This window comes from Taeniopygia guttata, chromosome 3, assembly GCF_048771995.1.
Source record: "Taeniopygia guttata chromosome 3, bTaeGut7.mat, whole genome shotgun sequence".
NCBI classification, from domain to species: domain Eukaryota; kingdom Metazoa; phylum Chordata; class Aves; order Passeriformes; family Estrildidae; genus Taeniopygia; species Taeniopygia guttata.
In genome coordinates this window covers 73,886,123-73,907,150 of record NC_133027.1, presented here as the reverse complement: position 1 = coordinate 73,907,150, position 21,028 = coordinate 73,886,123, and the positions used below count along the sequence as shown (strand labels likewise).

At 36.7% G+C, this 21,028-nt stretch overlaps 1 protein-coding gene and 1 long non-coding RNA gene across 5 annotated transcripts in view; one reads left to right on the top strand and one right to left on the bottom strand.

Moving 5' to 3' along the window:
• LOC115494388 (uncharacterized) overlaps window positions 1–21,028 on the top strand; it is a 124,705-nt gene that overhangs the window by 26,174 nt on the left and 77,503 nt on the right. The window lies entirely within an intron of this gene.
• Window positions 7,987–21,028, bottom strand: part of WDR27 (WD repeat domain 27) — a 92,278-nt gene continuing 79,236 nt past the window's right edge. The window contains exon 23 of one of the 3 annotated variants that reach the window (XM_072927137.1): window positions 7,987–11,500. In XM_072927137.1, the coding sequence (XP_072783238.1) occupies window positions 11,453–11,500 (48 nt within the window). In that variant the 3' untranslated portion in view covers window positions 7,987–11,452. The remainder of the gene's footprint in view (window positions 11,501–21,028) is intronic. The other 2 variants (XM_030268340.4, XM_072927136.1) reach the window with 2 other exon arrangements.

Sequence of the window (21,028 nt, the reverse complement as noted above, 5' to 3'; positions counted from 1 at the left end):
GAACGTCATGGTGAAAAAATTTAGGAGGGTGTCCTCTCATCAGCCTTTTGAGGAGAGAGTCTTGAGAAACAAGATATTCTCCCAAGCAGAGGGAGCAGAGCCCCACTGTTCCAGCAAGGAACAACACAAGAGTTTCCAGACAGCAACACAGATCCATTGTGCTTAGCTGGTACTGTAGGACAGATCTCACGTGATTTATCAGGACTTCCTGATAAGGGACTTCCAACAGACATCCCACAAATCTGTCATAGCCTTATCCAAGTAACATTGCAGGCAGAGACCCTGCAGACCAGTGGGGCAATGTGTCAGTGCTGGCTTGTCCCAAAGACTTTGGCTCTCTGTTGCATGGAGCATGACAATGGGCTGAGCAAGCCCTGTGAATTCCCTGTGGTCTGTGATCTCTGGGGAGAAAATAGGGAGAGGATTCCAAAATAACATAAAAGACAGGTTTTGAATTGGAAGCAGTTGACTTTAAAACTGCAGTTGGGCTCAGGGAAAGCCTCTCTGACTTCCTGCTTTGTTCAGTGAAACCAAGTAAATACAATATGAAGCTGTGGTTCTGCTATTGAATTAAAGCCACTGGAATACAAAGTGATCTGCCAGGTCTAGCAGCTGTGCAGGGGGTTTCACTGAGAAATTATGCTTCTCATAGCCTGAAGATCCCATGCAGTTGCTGTGCATTCCGATGCATCCTGAATTTACTACTTTCCCTGGGATTTTGCCAGTCAGTCTAGTCATAACCTCATCTTCTAATTGAAACCTTCATCAAAATGATAAATGGTTTAATAGAAAATGATTTATGGGACAAAAATATAAAAACCAAAATCTCTTGTTCTTCTGCAAATACACATTGGAAGTGAGAATGAGCTGATGAGTGTAGTCTATTCCCAGCCTAGAAATTCAGGATTTCAGACCATCTAAGAGAACACTAGTAGATAGAAAAGCAATTAAGTTTTTTTTAAACTGCATAAGGGCCAGCAGATTTTTATTCTTTGAAAGAGTGGAGTAGCAAGACATTTTTCTAGGCTGGATTTGTAAACATATCCTGTCAGAGAAAATGAGCACTCTAGTTCTTAGCACCTTCAAATCCTGTACATTTCTGGAGTTTGCTGATATAGGATGGTTGACTAACTCTGGTGGAAATTTTTTATGGAGACAATTTCCCATGAGAAAAGGCTGCTGTTTTGTCGTTTCAGCCCAGCTATACTTTGGGCTCCTGGTTTCCCTGTACGTGTTTGAGGTCTTCACCTCTCTTTTTGCTCAGGCTCTCCCAGTAGATGCCAGGGATCTGGAGGCCTTTGAATTTTGTGGGTTGTAGAGGCTACTCCAAGGTGAGTAAGCAGCCTCACCACATCTCCAAGCTTTTCTCTCTGACCATAAGGGCCAGCCCCAGGGCCAAGCAGTGGACTCCTTGCCCATCCAATAATTTTGATTTTCAGACTTCCAGGCTCTCCTGTTCCTTGCACTGCTTGGGAATAAGAATAGCTATTCACTATCTCCTGGGCCTCACCTGGGACTTTGGGGATCCCCTTCCCAGGTATCTGTCTTTCAACAAACCATCTTCCTACGGTCCCTCCTGTTATGAACAGCAAGTATATGGAGGCAGGCAGCCTGTCTGCCTACAAACCAGACAGGAGGAGTAAGGAGAGCAGAACTTCATTTTTTCTTTCATGAAGTAGAATTTCCTGGAAATCATCCCATGTTTGGAAATAAACCCCAAAGTCTGCTCTTTGACCTTTTGTCCCCATTTAGAACAAAGCCTTTTTAACAACACAACTTTTCCTGGGAAGAGATTCTCATTTTGTCAGCACCACGGATGGGGCTATTTGTTAATTCAGTTTCAGATGGGAGCCAGAGACATATTCACTCTCCCTCTGAAGCATGCACACAAAGGAAGGGCAAGGGAAACAGGAACTAATTGTGACTGGAGCTTTAAATTTCTGCAGAGCTATTTCCCTTAAGGAAAAAATTTCAAGGATAAGTTTTGAAGCCTTAGGCATTTCATTTGAGTCTTTTTTTACTCAAAGTAAAGGACTCTAGAAGAGTCCTTTTTTTGCACTGAATGGCAAATTGCAAAAGCAGAGGCAGATAAGCATCTAGCTTAAGGGTCAAGAGACCCAGAATGTCTTTATCTGACATTGCATTTTAATCCAAACTTCTATATTAGGAAGTTTTTCCAACTGAATATCAGTGAAGGAGTTAGGATAGGGAGGAAGTGGCTGTAACAACTAATTTCATTTTGTTTATCATTTTTGTAGTAATATGTGTTTTCTATTACACTGGAGGTCAGTTTTATGGGGAGAACTCTTCAGTGGGTTACCTGATGCCAGGATCCCATGAGCCTGGACTCAGTATTATCAGAAAAAAATCCTTTCTGTTTTGGCTATAGCTTTTGCTATCACATTTGGCCTTGATAACATTTGGCCTTTATAAAATTAGTCACTTGACAGGTTTATTTTCTGAATATTATTTCTTCTGCTAATTTAGAGAAAATACAGGCAGTCTATATTCTTAGGGAATCTTTTAGAAGGTTGGGAATTGAAGTTCTGGTGTCTTTCACATAATTTGCAACCTACTGGAAAAAGGAACTTGGAAAAAGCATTGCAGGAGGAAACCTCACCCTTCTTACAGGTTTTCCTTTGGGAGAAAGTTATTTCCCTTCCTAATTATATTTTATATGTTTCTTCTTAAGTAATGTATTACCTACACAATAAATATGAAATTCATAGTGATATTGCTAGGTGTTAGTTACCGTTGTCATTTATTAACTTTAAAACGTTTTTCCAGTCTGTCTGCCAAAAGACCGAGAGGGATGATGATGGTATGTGTATATTATGACATATATAATGGGTGTGCAACTTTGTTATCCTTAGTGGATGTCCATACTTGGAAGAAAAATGTCTTAAATCTCCAGTTTCCTCCACCCAAACTATGTTTCTTTCACATCATCCTTACAATTTTTATTTTAATCATTGGATATTAGATTATTCTGCCTTTTCTTAGCATGCAAACCATTTTAATAGGTGCTTAAGAGTGAGATTATAAAGATTATTTGTATTAAGGTATCAACTGGCAATCTGGAAAGTACAAATACAAAAATATTTCTAAAAGATAGTAAAAGCACTTATCTCTTGAATTAAACATGAAATTACTTTTTTAGCACTGTCTTATTACATAATTTTGTTTCCTTTCAGTGCAGCTTACTTTCCTGAGATTAAAAAGCAAACAATCAAACAAAAAATGCAGTGAATGAAAAAACATTTGGATAAGTGAACTAAAAAGATAATTTTCATTTACTGAATACCATAGGTATACATCATGCTTCACTTGACTATATTCACTGTTATGACTTCATGAGTGGGAGCAAAAAAGAATAAAGGGTAAAATGAAATGTTCCACTGTGTCAGACCACTGATCACAATGGTTTCAACTAGAGAAGGAAAAAAGCTCCTTGTAACTGTGTTTTTCACAGCCCAGGATCACACAGGGTGGAAGACATTCAATTTTTTTAGTTATTATTTTCTTTTCTCAAGATGACTTTTGCTCTATGATGGTGGAGGGTGTGTTTTATTCTCATTAAGTCAAGTTCGCCCCTGGTGCAACCCTAGCCAAGTGCATGGCATTGGGCCAGGAACAATTTCAGCCTCTGGTCTCCTTTTTTGGGGGATTGCTACTACCTGAAACCAGCATCCTCCCCTGAGGCCTGGCTTTGGGATTGGTTAGTCAGTGTGCACAGACGTGAGGCAATGCTTCCTACCCAGGGACTGACAGCTGCCTGTGAGCTCCGTCTGCAAGTGGGTAAAACGAGACACTTCTGGGCATTGAGGGAGAGTAAACGACACACAGGCATCTCTCTCTGCCTAAAGGAGAGCTTAAATGGTAATTTTAGGGGCAGGTGTTGCCCTGGGAAAGTAAAAAGCTGTTCATCCAGGCATGCTGGCAGATCTCTGAGCAACAGCATGGAAGTAGAACCACAACTACATTACTCTGTGTGGTTAGTTTTCACAGCTCACACTGCAAGACAGCTCTAGGATGTTTGCGCTTACAGACCCCACAGACAAATGGGAAGTACGCAAACAATATTCCAGTGAACCCTTAATCTGAGCCTCTATTTAAGAGATAGCTGCCTTTTCTTATTTACTGTTTCCCTGTGGCTTAAAACAACAGAATGTATCAGGAAAATCTGGTGTGCCTAAGCTTACTCCCTGTAATCGCTGCAAGCAGAAAGACACCGGGTGAGGCTGGTAGACAACTAGAAGTCTTCTTTCATGTAGAGACTTAAAAAATGTAGGATTAGGACTTTAAGCCTAATGAGAATCAGACCTGTGAACTCCTGTCCTGTTTTTAAATTAAAACAAGGCGCAGAAAAATCAGGTTCACTTTTATCCTTTGCTTTCATTCTTATTAATTGTCGCAAGAAGAATCTGATGGAGAAATTGCTTACCTTACATAGCTTTCTTTTTTCCTCTGGCTTCAAGAAAATTGCAGAATTCTATTCTTCTTATTCAACTGCTCAGAGACATATTATACAATAATATCCAAGCTCCCTATCCTTGACACAGCTAATGAGAGAAACAGCAGCCAGGAACCTCCAGTAGGTCCAGTAGGCTCCTGAAGTGGCACAACGTAGCCTTTACATGGAAGCTGCATAAAACATCAGAAAATGCCATCTTGAAGATAAGAATAGTAATAGTTTGGGGTTTTTTTGCTGTCCCTTCTAAAAGACGATAATTTGCTGAGGTTGAATCAACATAGCCAGACAGAAGCATTTATTGCTACCTCACTACAATGACTTTGGAGGGAAGTAAAGTCAGAGATTTAACTCACCTTCATTCTACCAGTGCAAATGAGGAACCACTCTTTGAAAATGACTGGAGAGATTCAGTATAAAACAATCATGAAGTCATTTTGGCCAACATAGCTGGTCCAAGCACCTGTTGCCTTTCTCATGGTAGGAATGCTGTAACTGGTTGACTGGAGAGGTGATAAATGCCCCAATCCTGGAAACACCCAAAACGAGGCTGTGTGGGGCTCTGAGAAATCTAATATAGTTGATGATGTTCTTGTTCATGGTAGAAGATCGTGTCAAAATGCCCTTTAAAAGTTCCCTTCAACACAAACTATTCCATGATTTGTATGAACCTCCTTGAACCTACAAGGAAAGTGAGACCAACAGTGTTTCAAAGCCCATGCCTTCAGATAAAACTAAAATGTCTGCACATAAATTGTTTTTTACAGCAGAGGACTAATGCCTCTACACAAAGTCTGGACGAGTGAAGGAAGAGTGTCGGAATCTGTGGGTATTGATGATTCCGAGATTGTAAAAAGTCTCTGTCTTTCTGCCCCGTTGCCAAAGAAGAAGCCATAATTCATCTGTGCTGTTTTCAAGGTTGTTTATTCTTGCTTATCTCTAACATGTTCTGCTGCCCTGCCGCAGGTCTGTCCTGCAGGGCAGCGTGCGGGGCTCTGCCCCCAGTGGGATGTTACAAACATTATATACCAGAAACTACGTGTGCTATATTTACAATAATGTGCCAATATCTATCATCTACATTAAACAGCGTGTCCCCAGCCTAAACCAATAGAAAAATGCCAACACTACAGTGAAACATGGAGGGCATGAAGAAGGAGGAAAAGGACAAGACACACACAATTTCCTCCATCTTGTCCCCTCTGAACCCCTAATCTAGAATCCTAAAATGTTACTTTTGCACCCGTGCCACACTTAATTATTACTTATATGAAACACTCAGAGCTTGTAATTCATCCTGTAAGATTGAAAACTCTTTTCCATGGACAGAGATCACAGACAGTGTCTCTCAGGGCTCTGTACAGGGGGTTTCTGACCCCCTGCCAGGGTCCCAGACCTACCAGGGTAGCCAGAGGGAAGCCCTGGATTCCCACAGAAGACGAAATTTGCACCATGAAATAATAAAGTAACAATGACACATGTTGCTGTCCTCAGCAACATCAGTAAAAGCTGAAGTGCCCTGCCTTCACCAGGAACAATAATTTCAGGTAATTATCCACTAAATATCTTCTCTCATCAGCATGACCATGTAGAGCAATAGAAATAAAAGAATACCTTTTATGGCAGAATATATAATCTAGGAGCCAAATCAGCAGGCAATCCACTTTCTCTACCCTATGATTAATAGAAAATAATAAAAATAAAAACTGAAGGGCTGGAGGCAGTTTGGAGCGCAAGATCAGAATGAAATTTGATGCTGGCCAGCTGGAAAAATTAGCTGAAATGAAGGATCCAGCAAACCTAGGGGATGGACATGAGTCAGTATTGCCACATATCTGTGGACAAAAGAGCACAGTGGAATGCCAGATTATGAGTTCCATATTTAAGAGGCACCAAGCCATGCCTTCATGCCTTCAACTGCACTGGCACAGCACATACTGATCTAAACTTTCGAGAGCACTGCACTGCCAGAAAGAGGAACATGGGACTATAGGAAGTTCAGAAAAGAGCAAAAATTAACAGAGGTATAGAAAACAGGGCCTTTGAAGATAGACTGAATGACCTTTCACTGTCTAAAATAGAAAAGAGAAGTCTGAGGGGGAGACATGATAACAACTGTCAAGTATGTCAAGTTGCTAAAACAAGAAGGTAATGAATTATCCTCTCTACTTAATGGATTAAGACAGAGAATAATGTGTTTAAATTGCACCAAGGGGATATCCCTCCTAGGAAGGCTGTGGAACCTCTGTCACCAGAGGTTTTGAGGAGCAGTTAAGACAAATATCTTTTATGAATGATTTAGAAGTAAATGCTTTGGGCTGTTGGGCTGATCTTTGGAGATGACTTCCCAGGGGGTCTTCTGTGACTGGATGATAGAGGCAAGCTAATTGTAACATTATTTTACAATACCTTTGTACTTTGGAACTTATTTTCATCCAGCAAAACAAAACCAAAGAAGTAAAAATCTCTCTCTTGTTTGGACAGAAGGGAAGGCATGAATTTCATTGTATACATTACCTAAGTCAGTGGAAATGTTTCATTGTGGTTCATTTCATTTCAGACACAACACAAAACTAATTTGGAAGGTCTTAATCTGGGAATGGAATGTATATTGCTTTGCTAAATCAAATTCATCATAGCAATAAATATAATTTATGCCACACCGTTTACTCTGTTTGGTCCAGTATCTCCCTTTAAAACATGCAGTTTTCATGAAAATATATATATGAAAGACGTTCAGTTTAACACTAATTTTTGAATGAAGGTGAGTTTTTAGTTAAAGACACTATATTCACATCAAACATAAAGATTTAACATAAATCAGTTAACACAGGACATCAGTGACTTCTGTAGCCCTTCACAGGTGTATTCAGCTTTTAGACTCGATACCATTTTGTCAACAAAGATTTGTTATTAACACAAGTATACTGTTTCCCTTTCAAAGTTATTAAAATACCTGAGACAGAGTCCATTACCAGCTGTACATTTTTCACAAAAATATGCAGAATTACTCTGGTTTTAATGAAGTGCAGAATTCTGAAGAGTAGAATTTGGCTTAAATGATCGTGAGAATGCTGGTGGGTAGAAGTTCAATGTAGACAATAGGATAAAAAAACAGCATCTCCCAGAACAGCATCTTACATTGGCCTTAAAAGAGGACAATTCAGCTGAGGCTGAATCAACGTAACCGAGCAGAAGCTTTTAATGTTACCTCACTGCATTGCCTTTGGAGGGAAGTAAAGTTAGAGATTTAACTCACCTTAATTTAACTTCACTTTCAAACCTGCAAGGATTTCAGGGAAGATCATATTTTAGTCTTTAGTTTCTGTTGCTCCATGTTTTTGGACTGCCACTCATGCATTGAAGCAAGGCATCTTAAATTAGATTTTAACAGAAATTCCCTACTACTTCATTTTTACTTAGTAGGCACACACCAAAATTTTTTTAAACAGTTGTATATTTTTTATTGATATTTTATCTTTCTGCAGTAAAATGCCATGAGACAAATAGCTCTATTCATTTTTTAAAAGGGAAAATAAAAGCCACAACACAGTTCTGAAAAGAAAATTTGGTATGATTCAATGAAAAATTAATGGAAAAAAGAAAAGTGCTGCTGACTACCTCCAGATATTCCAGAGTTATATAACTTTGTATCTAAATACAATCATAATGTATAATGGAAAGCAATATAGTCTTGGAGAATACATCCAAAAAGCACTTCTTTCATGGTGAATTAATGAAATAGAAAAGGCCAAGAGAAAGCAGAGTTCATGGGCTTGCTCTTCCCCTCCTCCTGATAGTACAATCCAAGCTTGCCTGTATATTTGATTCTATACAGAATACTGGGTACTTGGTGTTTTGCAAATTGATATACCTGATATTTTGCAAATTGCTTAATTCCAAACAGTTTCTAACAGTATCTGCTTCACAACAGTTCTGGACACCCTGCTGTGCTTTCTGACCTTTACTGCACCAGAAAGAAAAAGTGCTGTGCATTTTAAGAATTCTGTGGCATTTGGATGTTCAGCTGGGAAAGTCCCCCACATAACAGCACACAGAAAGTCACAACAACACCACTCCTTTCCCTAGCATATAGGACATTCAAGGACAGATGACACAGCAGATACTTAATAAAACTAGACTATTCTTCTGCCGGCTGTTTTCCTCAGATATTGCTACATATTCCTTCAAAGCAAGACTTTCAATTTTCTTAATAGGAGTTATATTGTAATCACTTTTTTCCCCTAAAAGCATATTCAAAATTCCTTTAAATGACATATTAATTATTTACACTTGCAGCTGTTTGTGTCAATGTTTTTAGACGGAGCATGCTATCCACATTAGCTAACCAGGAATCTTTCCTATCTGTTTTTGGGACTTTCTAATTTCAAATAGCTATGTCTTTAGAACAGAAACTGAACATATAGACTGTCAGGTTTTCCTGTTAAAAACACAAAGGTATAGATGCTGCTTCTCTGGATACACCCCCATGACTTTAACTAGTAATTAAGTATACTCTCCTGTGTCCTTCTGTTAAAAAGATCTCAGAAGCATTATGATTATGAAAATTTTAGCAATTATGAAAGTTCTAAATATAATATTATAAGATGGTAACACCATCCACAACAGTTTTTTCTTCCTATTTGCCATTAGAAAAATCTTCTTTCAAGCACTTAAATTTGCCAAACTTGAAGTGTGTCAGCTAAAGTTTTCCATTCTCAAAACCACAAGCATTCAAGCATTTATGAGGAGTCCGGGGGGGATTTTTTTCTTTCTTAAGATGGAAAAATTTACAGTGAATTTCCATTTGAAAAGTTCTAGTGCCTGTGTGGTAGGGCAGATTCTCTGTCTCCCCTGAGGCAAAAAGGGGTTAACAAATTCCTGGGCTGTGGAAGAGCTGCACATCTGCAAGGGCTGAACAGATGAATGTCTCTCTTCAGCATGGATTGATGATGCTGTGGTCACAGCCAAAATGCCCCAAAGAGTTTTCTATCCTGAAAAAGTCCTTGATAAAAGTACCAGAAAGCAGCATACAGCTGAGTCTCACTTTAAGGAAAGAGAGATAATATATTATATTTAGAAGAAAAGTTCAGAGATTAAACTAGCTCAAGATTAGAAGGGGTTTTGAGGATACACACTGTCTGACTGGTAATAACAGCAGGTAGTTCTTGAAGGTAAGAGATCTAGAAAATGGAATATTTCCCTTTTATTTCAGTCCAATGGGGATTGTGACAACCTCCATGCTTGCAGCAAGAATCCGTAGTTTTTCTAAGTGTCTTCTGCCTTAAGCCTGAGGATATTATTCTTCTGTCAAAAAAATGTGGTGCTTTCTTTAAAAAAGTCATAATTACAGTTCATAGCTCTTTTTTAGCAGATATTTCAACCTGCCTGAAGAGTCAGTCACAACTAAGTTGCAACCCACGGCTCAGAAACACTTTACTTGGAAATACAGCTATGGGCTATCTTCTGTATTAGATAGTGACTCTTGATGTGGAATTCACAGCATGCAGATGAGAAAATTAGCTAAATTAAATTTGAATGAGACCATCCTGAAGACCCCTGTGGTGGAAATTAAAATTTAAATCTTGCCGATTATTTGTAAATGTGGCATACCAGCATTTAGCGGCAACACAGAGGATGATTTCTTGGTTAATCTGATTTTGAACTGAAAGAGTATTTAAAAGTATTGAAATGGGTTATTTCACATTTTCTTTGATCACACAAAACCTTATTCTGATATTCAGAGTTCTGCTGAGTATGATCTGGCTGCACTACTATAGTCATTGATGATATCACTATGTTCTAGAGAACATGAGAATACCTGGATATGATACAGTGTATCCCACCAGTGTATGATTTTGCTCAGAAAAAAAACTTCTAAATCCTTTACAAAAGATTGTTAAATGGAAACTAAACAATTTATAGAAATAACTCAATCTACTTAATATTATATGCAAAAATTAAGGGCAGCTATTAAAACATTCTTTACAGTACTGAAAATTATCTGGATTTACTGATTGGTGTTAAAGTAGGGGTAGTATCTTAAATTTTTAATATTTTTATTTTTTTAAATAATCTGATTAATAAATTATGTTTTGGGAATTTTAACTTTGAAAAGGCAGCACAATTTTGCAAGGAAAAGAAAAACTCCATCTCCTTTTGCCAGTCACATATATGCTCTCCACTCTTAGCTAAAGTCAATGAAGAATGATAATGTATAGCCAAAACAAAAAAGGCTGTCTAAAAACTCTTTTCTAAGAGCAAGACAAGTAACTGAGGAATAATACAAGAAATGAACATTTTTTTCTGATAATTTTATTTTCATATTATTTTAACATTTTTGAAAATATTTAACAGTTATTTAAAAGACAGAAATGGATTCTTTTAATGAGAGGACATTTGTCACATGTTCACTAAGAAATTTACAAAATGGTATAAATAGTAAACCAGCAAAATTCTTATGTCAAACAACATCCATGCTGATTTCAGTAACCCCAAATTATAGCAGAAGGACTTTCATGGCATTTCAGAAAGGCATACAATCCTTCTTTCTTTCAGACTAATTTAAACATTTCTCACAAACAGATCTAGCTTTAAAAATGGAACACTTGTTATTTTACTTGAATTTTCTAGATTAAAGTGGTCCCCGTCTAGCAAAGCACTACAGAATGCACCTAACCATGAGAACCCAAGAAGACCTTTGAAAGCCACTTCTGCGGTGATTTGCTAGAACAAAGTCAGAATGAGTAGTCTCCTCCTTTTTGTGATCTTTCATCCTTATTTTTCCAATAAAGGTAACATTTTACAGCAGAAAAACTTTGAGAACAGCTTGAGGAACTTCCTGAAAATAATATCAGAAGAAAACTGTAGTTTAAAAGGGAATATTATGCTACTTGCTTCTGGCCAGTTACCAGTCTCCTTTCTCTCATCAAGTCATTATTCTCAAAGTACCACGGCCAAAGCTCCACAGGTTGGCGAGTATCAGGGTAGAAACAATCGAAGTTTGCCATCCAAGGTGGCTGTGGTGAGCTGCAGTTCAAAAGAAAAGAACATATGTCTTTAATGAAGATCTTTCCAGTAAGCAGTTTTCTTTAGAGCAACAAACCAAATGAAGATCATTAAGATGATATTTAAATTACTTCTATGTTAAGAGGTCCAGGATTCATTAAAAAAAAAAAAAATCAAAACATAGACTTTTCTCAACCAAGCTAATCTGAAAATTCCATTTCACTTAGATTTTTCTTTTCCAACTATTTTCAAATTTGTGTCAACATCCGCTAACCCATCAACAGTCTGTAAAACTGAAGCATATGTTAAAACCACATAGAAAGTCAAACAGACTTCACTGTGTATGACTCAAGAAGAGAATATGGAAGAAATAAGAAAACGAGCTGGAATAAATGAAGATGGAAAATACTGTGAATTAAATCAAGCACACCAACAAATATAGTTTTCTGATTTTTATTGGTGTTAAGTGTAGAGTAAGAATTTCCTTTGTACGAAAGTGTGTTGAAAAATTTTATGAAGAGGCAAGTCTTGAGGACATGAATAAAGAACCTTCAGCTGCATTAGCTTTCTTTCACCAGGTTGAGAAGATCTTAATTATAAAATTACAGGCAACACTATTTTCTGCACTTGCTCCTACAAACAAGCACTTGAAAACCTGCTGTATCTCAGAAAGGAAGGGACGATCTACAAATAACACCACTTATTACTCATTAAAAATTCAAGGTGTTTATGCCTTGCGTATTAGGATTTACAGTTATTTCTCACCAGTGATAAAAAATCTGTAGGACTGGAACCAAACAGGCCTCTCATGCTCTGACCAGTTCATTTGGTTAACTTTTTGCATCCTCATTTTTCTGCATCTGTTCTTTCTTTGATGCATTGACCCATTTGTTTATTCCTCTGGATAAAGGGACTCTGTGGTCAATAAATTACCTTCTTGGGTTTGTATTCCCTCCTTCAATATCTCCAATGATTAATTTTTCTAATCTCTCATAAGTGTTATCTCCCAAGACAGTGACTTATATTCCGTTATTTTCTTTTTTCTTAAGTAACCTGAAAGTATAGACTATCCAGAACCATCCAATCTAATTTCTCTAACTCTACTTTTCACAGCTATCCAAGATAATAACATGCTTCCAAAGACTTTTAATATGTCTGTAACTACCTCTGTAACTTACTATTGTGTTTTTATTTAACCCCAGACAGCAACTAAGCATCACACAGCTGATTGCTTACCCATTTGCTCCACCCCAAGGGGGATGGGGCAGAGAATCAGAAGAATAAAAGTGAGAAAATTTATGAATTGAAATAAAGACAGTTTAATGGGACACAAAAGGAAGAAAATAACAATAATGTTAATGATAACAATAATGATGAAAGAATTATAATATACAAAACAAGTGATCACAATGCTCACAACCAACTGACCGATGGCTAGACACTTCACAAGCAGATGCACCAAGCCAGCTTTCCCCTCAGTTTATATACACTGAGCATGACATCATACGGTATAGAATATCCCTTTGGCCAGTTTGAGTCATCTTCTCCTGGATGTGTCACTCACAACTTCTTCTCTCCATCCAGCCTTCTTGCTGGCAGAGCAGGAGAAACTGAAAAATCCTTGACTTGGTATAAGCACTACTTGGCAACAACTAAAACATCAGTGTGTTATCAACATTATTCTCATACTAAATCCAAATCACATCACCTACTAGGAAGAAAATTAACTCTGTCCCTGCCAAAACCAGGACATACTAGAAAGACAACGTAAATGTAAAATACCTAAGTAATGTGTCCTTTCTAAGTTTTTGTAGCCATTTATAGTGTGCACAAAAACAAAATGCTTTTACTATTATTTCATGTTATCAAAACAAAACTAACATAACCTGAAAAATCAGTGATTGGTTGTATTCTATAACAGGAGATAATATAAAAACCCTGTTTATCTTTCAATTTAAAATAAAATAATTTAAAATTAAACAAAGTTTTACAAGACCTAAGGAGGTCATCTTATCCATCTTCCTGGCTCTAGCTGTAACTACAGAAAACATTAGATGAGCTCAGCTATGGCTTTGTCTGGCTAAATCTTGAAAAATTTCAATGAAATGTCACAACTCATTCCAGTGTTTATGTGCCTTATTAGATGTCTTTCAATCTTTTTCTCTAATGTCCAACCAGAACTTCAAAAACTGCAATGCGTGGTCAATTCTCATGTGATATCCTCTGGCAGTACTGAAACACAGCTTGGCTTCTACCTGCTAAATGCATTCTCTACACTGCTATTATATTCTGCTTCCAGGGACCTTTAGTTTTCATTAACCATAAAAAATTATCCTTCTACTCCAGTTAAGTCCACCTTCGTACTTCACTAGCACCAAACCCATCACTGAATTGTTGGCTGAACTAAAAATGCCCACTTTCTGGCTTTAAGATCCATCCTTGTTGGTCATATACTCCAAAATGACGTCTCTCGAGTCTTTGTTCCTTTCTGCTTTCTCTTACTTTTTCTACCTGTTCTTCCTGGCTGTTGATAAAATGAAGTTGGTCTTTGATTGCACCATTCTCCTGAGAAGTGTTACACTCAATATCTTGCCATGAACAAAAGGAATATACCTATACACAGAGCCAGTAGTCTTTATTTAGCCCAACCAATGTTTTAAAAGCTTAACAAAAATAAACCAATTATTAGACAGTTAACACTCATAATACAAAAAAAAATGCCTAATCGTTAAAGAACGATTTTGTAAAAATAGAGGGTTTTATGGGGTCAATTAGTCATTAGCATCCTGAGTTCTTTCTGTGTTATTGGTGATTTTTGTCCTCAGAATGAGTTTTTTCTGGGTTAGATATTTACACATTATGAGTTAATGTAAACAAGCTCTGGTCTGGTTCAATAGATTGGAAGTCTGTTAGCCCACTGAGTTCATTTTCTGGTTTGATGTTGTCAAAGACAAGCCCAAATGCACCCTCACTAAGGATACAGCAATGAGAAGTGAAGTGGGATATGTAGGGACAACTGGGAGTTTCCAAAGCACATCTCTGATCCAAACTAAATTGCTAATACACACTCATAGGACATCCACTTTAGCCTTCAGATATTAGAATAAATCCCTATGCCTGACTGCTAAAAAATCATATTCACTTATCTAAGTGGCGTACTTCCTAGACTCACAGAATGTGCTGAGTTGGAAGGGTCTCACAAGATGAGTTCAACTCCTGGTCCTGCACTGTCCCCAATAATCACACAATGTGTCCAAGAGCATTGTCCAAATGCTTCTTGAACTCCATCAGATTTGTGTTCAGGCAATATAGAAAATTTAGTTAATAGTGTAATAGCAATATAATAACAGGAGAAAGCTAATTGCAATTTGTATTAGCACAGATAAGAGTTTACTAAAAATCTAACCTTTAGGACCCTTGAAATTCCTGATTTATCACACTTAAGAGCTATTAAAATTGATTAATAGTGTTCTCAACCGTATTTAGAATCCAGAGAAATCTCAATAAGATATTTTTCAAATGTTTAACTTATGCCAATCGTACTTTTCCAAATAATGCAAGCATGTTACTTCATTCAAACACCTCAGCTCCCAAACATGCTACTCCAAAACTGTGTTTTACATTATACTTGAAATCCCTATAGTAGTTAAGTCAATATACTACCCACCATTAAAAAGGAAAAAGCAACAAAAAAACCCAAACCAAACTCCCAAACTAATTATGTCTTACTAGTACATATTCAAATTTTGGCATCAGTCCTTTGAATAATTTGACACCTGTATGTAAAGGATTCCTATGGGACAAACACTAGAACATTATGGAATATTATGAAAGCGTAGACTATTTTCTATATTGATAGATATATGAGGGAAGAAAATACCTTCAAGTAGCTCTAAGGATAAAATTGAAGTTCTGAGCATTTTAGAGATTGTACAAAAAAAAATCAAGTTTTAAAAAAAAATTCAAGTTTTTAAACCTATGACATTTGGCACCAGAATGTGGAGGAGAACAAGTCCTTGAACAAAGCTCTCTTCCAGTTCATGGTCTATACAACATATAAAAGTTTATTGGATCTTTAAGCTAAACAAGTACATGCAATGTTGGAAGGCTGTCAGTTAACAATATGATTTTCAAGACATTGCCTACTGCATTACCTTTTATATCAACATGATATCCTATTTTTCTAGAATTACCTTTGGTTGGAGGGAAAGTAATATCACACCAAAAATAAACCCAAAAAACATGCTGCAAATTAGAGACCTGGAATACTTTTAAGCCACAAACACAAACAGTTGAATTTGTATAGAAATGTATCAAACTAATTCTGTTTTAATATTTCACACAACACACATATGTATATGTATATATATACAGGGCAGGCTTCAAAACATCCTGTACTTTAGGGAATGACAAGAATCAAAGCAATTTCAGCTGGTTTCACATCAGAGGTACATAACATGCTTTTGTTTTCTTTCAGTCAGTATAAATATGCGTAATATGCAAGTAGAGGCACAAATTTTTAAGTTCACTAACTGCACAGCAAAAAGTATATTCTGACCAAAAGTCCAGTATCTAAGCAGAACAGATGGGAATATAGTTTTTAGGGGGTTAGTATTTTCAGCTTTCAATATTCAAACTATTCCATGAAAATAAGAGGCCACAAGTAGAACCAATGTTCTTGAATTTTGCAATTGTTTCACAACTAGCAACAAACAAGAGCAACAGGAAAAGGAGACATTATGAAATTGGAATTTTACAATATTTTTCCTGTTCAGAAAGTGGAGTCTAAAGCAATGTAGAATTCATCACCTTTACTCATGAAGATCTATAGTGCATGAAAGCTTTACCAACTCTGATTTTGAAGTTTAAGCCAAGAATAGAAGACATGTAAGTAGCACTTTAGAAAGATTTGTTTTCTTGAAAAATGAGTGTTTAATTTGACAGCTGCACTCTTAAGCATTCAATCAGTTAGATCAAAGCCACGTTTTTTGCAGACAGAAGACAGAAACTTTTATTCTTAAGATAGCTCTCCTATTGCAGAAATGAGAATTGAGAAGAAAATACAAAAAACAGGTTAAGAGCTTTTAACCATACATACATACATAACCATAATGATACACTTGAGGTGTATCATACAAACATAAACATACAGGCGTAAGTACAGGTAGTGTCACTCAAGCTGAGAACTTCAGTTTTTATAGCAACTGTAGATGACATTTTTTCTCACATTTTTCCTCCCATTATGCTCAGTGCATGGGTAGGATTGATCAATTTTAGTGTCTCTAGTTCCTGTATTTGATATGCTTTGCATATCAGAGGCAGCTTGCCTATTCAGAGGGACTCAAGATCAGAGGCCACCATGAATAAGACAGCTGTTAAAGGAACCACTGATGATGTTTATATAGAAATGCTCTAGGTAGACTTTTTGCCTTAAAGAGGAGGAAGTGTTTTCTAGAGTTGATAGGAAGGATAACTGTATGGAAAGCCAAATTATTCAATAGATTAAAGTTGTAAGAGGAAAACAATGTCTCAAAGTTAGTATGCTGAGACTGTAGAGAGGCCAAGGAATAAAAACATTTTTCTAGACAACTTATATTTGCAGAACCCCATCAAAAGAATGATGAAAATGTATCTGATCCACCATATCCAGTATTGTCACTAGTCACACAAACAAATTAACAGATACATTTAAAGATAAGCAGGTATGAAAATATTCTATTCTTCTCATATAGGACTGGAATTTCTGCCTCTTCAGGACTCTTTATTGTTGAGGTTTATGAATTTGACTCTCTTTGATGCTGTCTTTAATGTAAAGCATAACTCCACTGCCAGCAAGGTGCAGTCTGTGCTCCCTGTACACTTTGTAAGCATGTACTGCAGTACCTCCACCCTTCTTATACTAAGTTTATGTTAAGCCTAACAGGTCACTTAGGGCCACCTTCACTCAGTGCTGTCCACCCTGTTTTCCCATCTTATTTCTTTAGTTTTAAAACCTTTGTCTTCCCTTATGACTCAGATAAAGTTCATCTCTTCTGGACAGATGTTCCTGGAACCTCCTGGGAAGTTTCTCTAATGCATAATACTATTAAATGTATTAGCTACTTCAGCACCTGCACTTTTTTGCTGTCAGCCATTAATAAATATTATTTATGTGCTTAATAAAAGCAAAATTCTCATCTATTTCACTTAACATGACATTTTTATAGGCAAATAAAACCAGTAACTCCCAATAATTCTTTCATGTATTAAAAATTACTTGATCAACATGTTCTTGGACTCTTCATTACAGTTAGATCCATTTCAAATTATGTTCGAAAATCTAGAAATACTGAGTTTGGTTGTGGAGGGGTTTTTTAGGGTCTTTTGGGTTTCTTTTGGTTTTGTTTTTGGTTTTTTGTTGCTGCTGTTTGCTTGCTTGCTTGCTTTTATCTTCTATCAATCCCTAAACACTCTAGATTTCCTCCATACTATCATATAATTTTTTTTCTCAACCTAAATAACTAGGAAAAATATTACCAGTAAATTATTTTTTCTTTCTCGTAGATAAACTGAGTTGCCTGCTGAACATTTTTTCAAAAGGCAGTAAATGTCTTACTGCATATGTCAGGTCTGAAATTAATAAACTACAGACATAAAAGTTCATAAGGAAGAACTGTAACTGGAAAGATCAAAACCCAGTAAGACAGAATCATTTATTTAATATTTTCCTAGGCTAAAGAATAAAAAGGAATAAAACACACCAATATTGATAAAAGTATTCAGGTCAAAAAAAAAGGAGAAGAAAACTCAAAACAAGACTAAGCCATTTATGTCTAATTCCTGCTCCCTTCTGAGGTTCAGACAACCTCTTTTTACACATAAAAGCATTCAGCTATATTTAAATTAATAAACAGGCTCCATATCTAAGGTAGGGAATTTTCCCTTGGCAAAACTCGAATTGATTTCTTGGGGGCCAGGATTGTAATTAAGAACTTTAATTTACAGTATGCATATGTAAGCCACTTCATCAATTGTTCTGACTTCCCTTAACAGGTTACAGATGCACAGAAAGCTGACCCTTACTTCAGATTACTTAATTATACTTCCCCTAAATTAATTAACAAATTTCCTACCAAGAGTTTTGAGGTATTTTGACTTGTTTGAAAAACAGAGTTGATGTGGGTTCAGAACACAAAGGAAACCTCAGACACCAAAATCTTACAGCAAGGACATTTCTAGTTTGTGTAGACTGCAGTGTTGCATTCCAGAATTCTACACAGCCCCCATACCCTGAGGATGCACACTGTCCTCAGTGAGAGGGTGGGAGGCCTCTTATGTCCAGTCCCAAATTACACAATAATCCACACTGGTCCTTACATCAGAAGTCAAATTTCAATGTGCCTGATGTAGCACAGCAATACTTCCTGCTCTGGGAATCCACACAGAGCACGTCTAATTTACAGACAAGGGAAAAACTTCGTCTAGAGCAAGGGCTTCTGAAGGGCCACAGGGAAAGCAGCACAGTACTACCAATGCTTGAGACACAGCTGCTGCAGACACCATAAGAAGGATTAAAATTGTTTCACTCATCATGTAAGAACTGATGAGTGATTTTGAGTTTTTGCTCATCCATGATGCAATTTGTGACATACTATTCTTCATGTATTATTACTCAAATTGACAATATGGTTCTTGGCTGCCTTGTACATAGGAGTTTGGCTTTCTGAGTCAATAATAGGTACCATTTCTTGAGGCCAGTAAAGCATTTCTTGAAATGTAATGTCCAAAACTTGCTACAGTGTGCCACGCAGTGATTCAGCACCACTGATGTAGATTGAATAAGCTACAAAAATTTATTTGTGTCTGATACTCATATATTGCCATCCCTCACTCAATGCACTTAGTGCAAAACTTGGCAACCAATAGTATGACTTCATGTGCCAATTATGCCTGTATTAAAAGAAATGGGTTTCTAATTTACCTTAATTAGAGGTACCATGCAAATCACCTCAAGCTATTTCAATCTTATTTCTGTCACAGATAAAATAATTTCTATTCCTGTATCTCATTACCCCTGCTAATTCTTCTTTGGCTTCTGTTTTCTTTCCTTTACATCAACATCAATAAGAAATTAAAAACATACCATAAACATTTCCTCTGCTTTTAGGTAAAATCATGCCATAAATTACCAATGCACATTTATATGGGCATTTACACATGAATTCATATCTATACACATATATACAGTTTATTGTTATTTCTTCAAACTTTAAAAGCTGGTTATGTATTGGTTGCGTTTCAGATAAAGAAGTGGTTGTGCTTCAGATAAAAAGTACTTCAGAGCCTTTCTTACTGAACCCAAAAAGGTTCAGAAATATGCATTTAAACAAGAGTGCTATGTTAACATTACTATGTCTTTATAAATACACATCAATTTACATATAAAAACACCATTTAAAATACAGCTGGCTTGCCTCAGGATATTACACTAAGGAAGTTTATAATGTCTTACTTCACTTGTTCACATACATAAAAACTGTAGAAGAAATAAACTTATTCATTGTTAGACTAACCCAACCTAAATTTTTACAATTTGTTATAAATTTGGAGTATCTAAACAGCCTGTAGGCATTCATATCTGGAATTTATTTCCTTTGAGAGTTCATACTCAGAGACAGCACTTTGTTTTCTGATAAAAAAGCTGAACAGTTTCAATGTTCCTGGATGAAGCCATGCTCCCACTGGAATTGAAAGGAAAGTCACCAGCAACTACAAAGAGATGGAAATGATTTCTAGGGTTTTGTGGTTTATACCACCAACAACAATTATGACTTCTGCTTTAGGTATTCATCTTGACTGCTTCATCTGTTTTCTAGTCATAAAAAGAGACTTACGGAGTGTTAAAATCCTATGGAGATGGAGATGTGAAATAGGAATGCCACAAAAATATTTTCAATTGTAAGAATAAAGACAGACCAAGGAGCAGATTCTAATTCCTAACCAGATTTAAAACTGGATAATTCTACTGGTTTCCATGTTGTAACTCCACTTTTTCATTGCTTTGACTTATGTCATAGTGAGTTACATCTCAGCTGTAAATGGTCCTTCTACCAAAAAATTTCACCATGGAATTAATTCTTTAGATCTTCACCTCAGCTGCCCATAAAACAGCATTAGAAAAGTAAGCGTCTCAAAAAAGAATTCAGACCAGCACACAGAGTAGGAAGGCATTGCCAACAGAGACAACAGAGGAACAATGAAATCTCAGAAATGTCTTAACTTTCATCCTTTCCCAGGGTTTGGCTCTTTATGCAGGATGAGGCAGTGGGAAGCTCACTTCACTCAGGATTCATGGCCTAGAACACATTCCTGAAAATTGTTTTTATGGCCTGCATTGCTGTATCAATTGGCTGATTACTGCAATTCATATGGGATTTTTTTTCCTTTTCACTTCTGAATGTTTTATTTAATATCCACTTCATAGGTACACATATTTGTATGTGTCTGTGTATGTTTATACATTTCAAACAGCTACCACTTTTAGACCAGGACGTGCATGTTTTTGGGTGC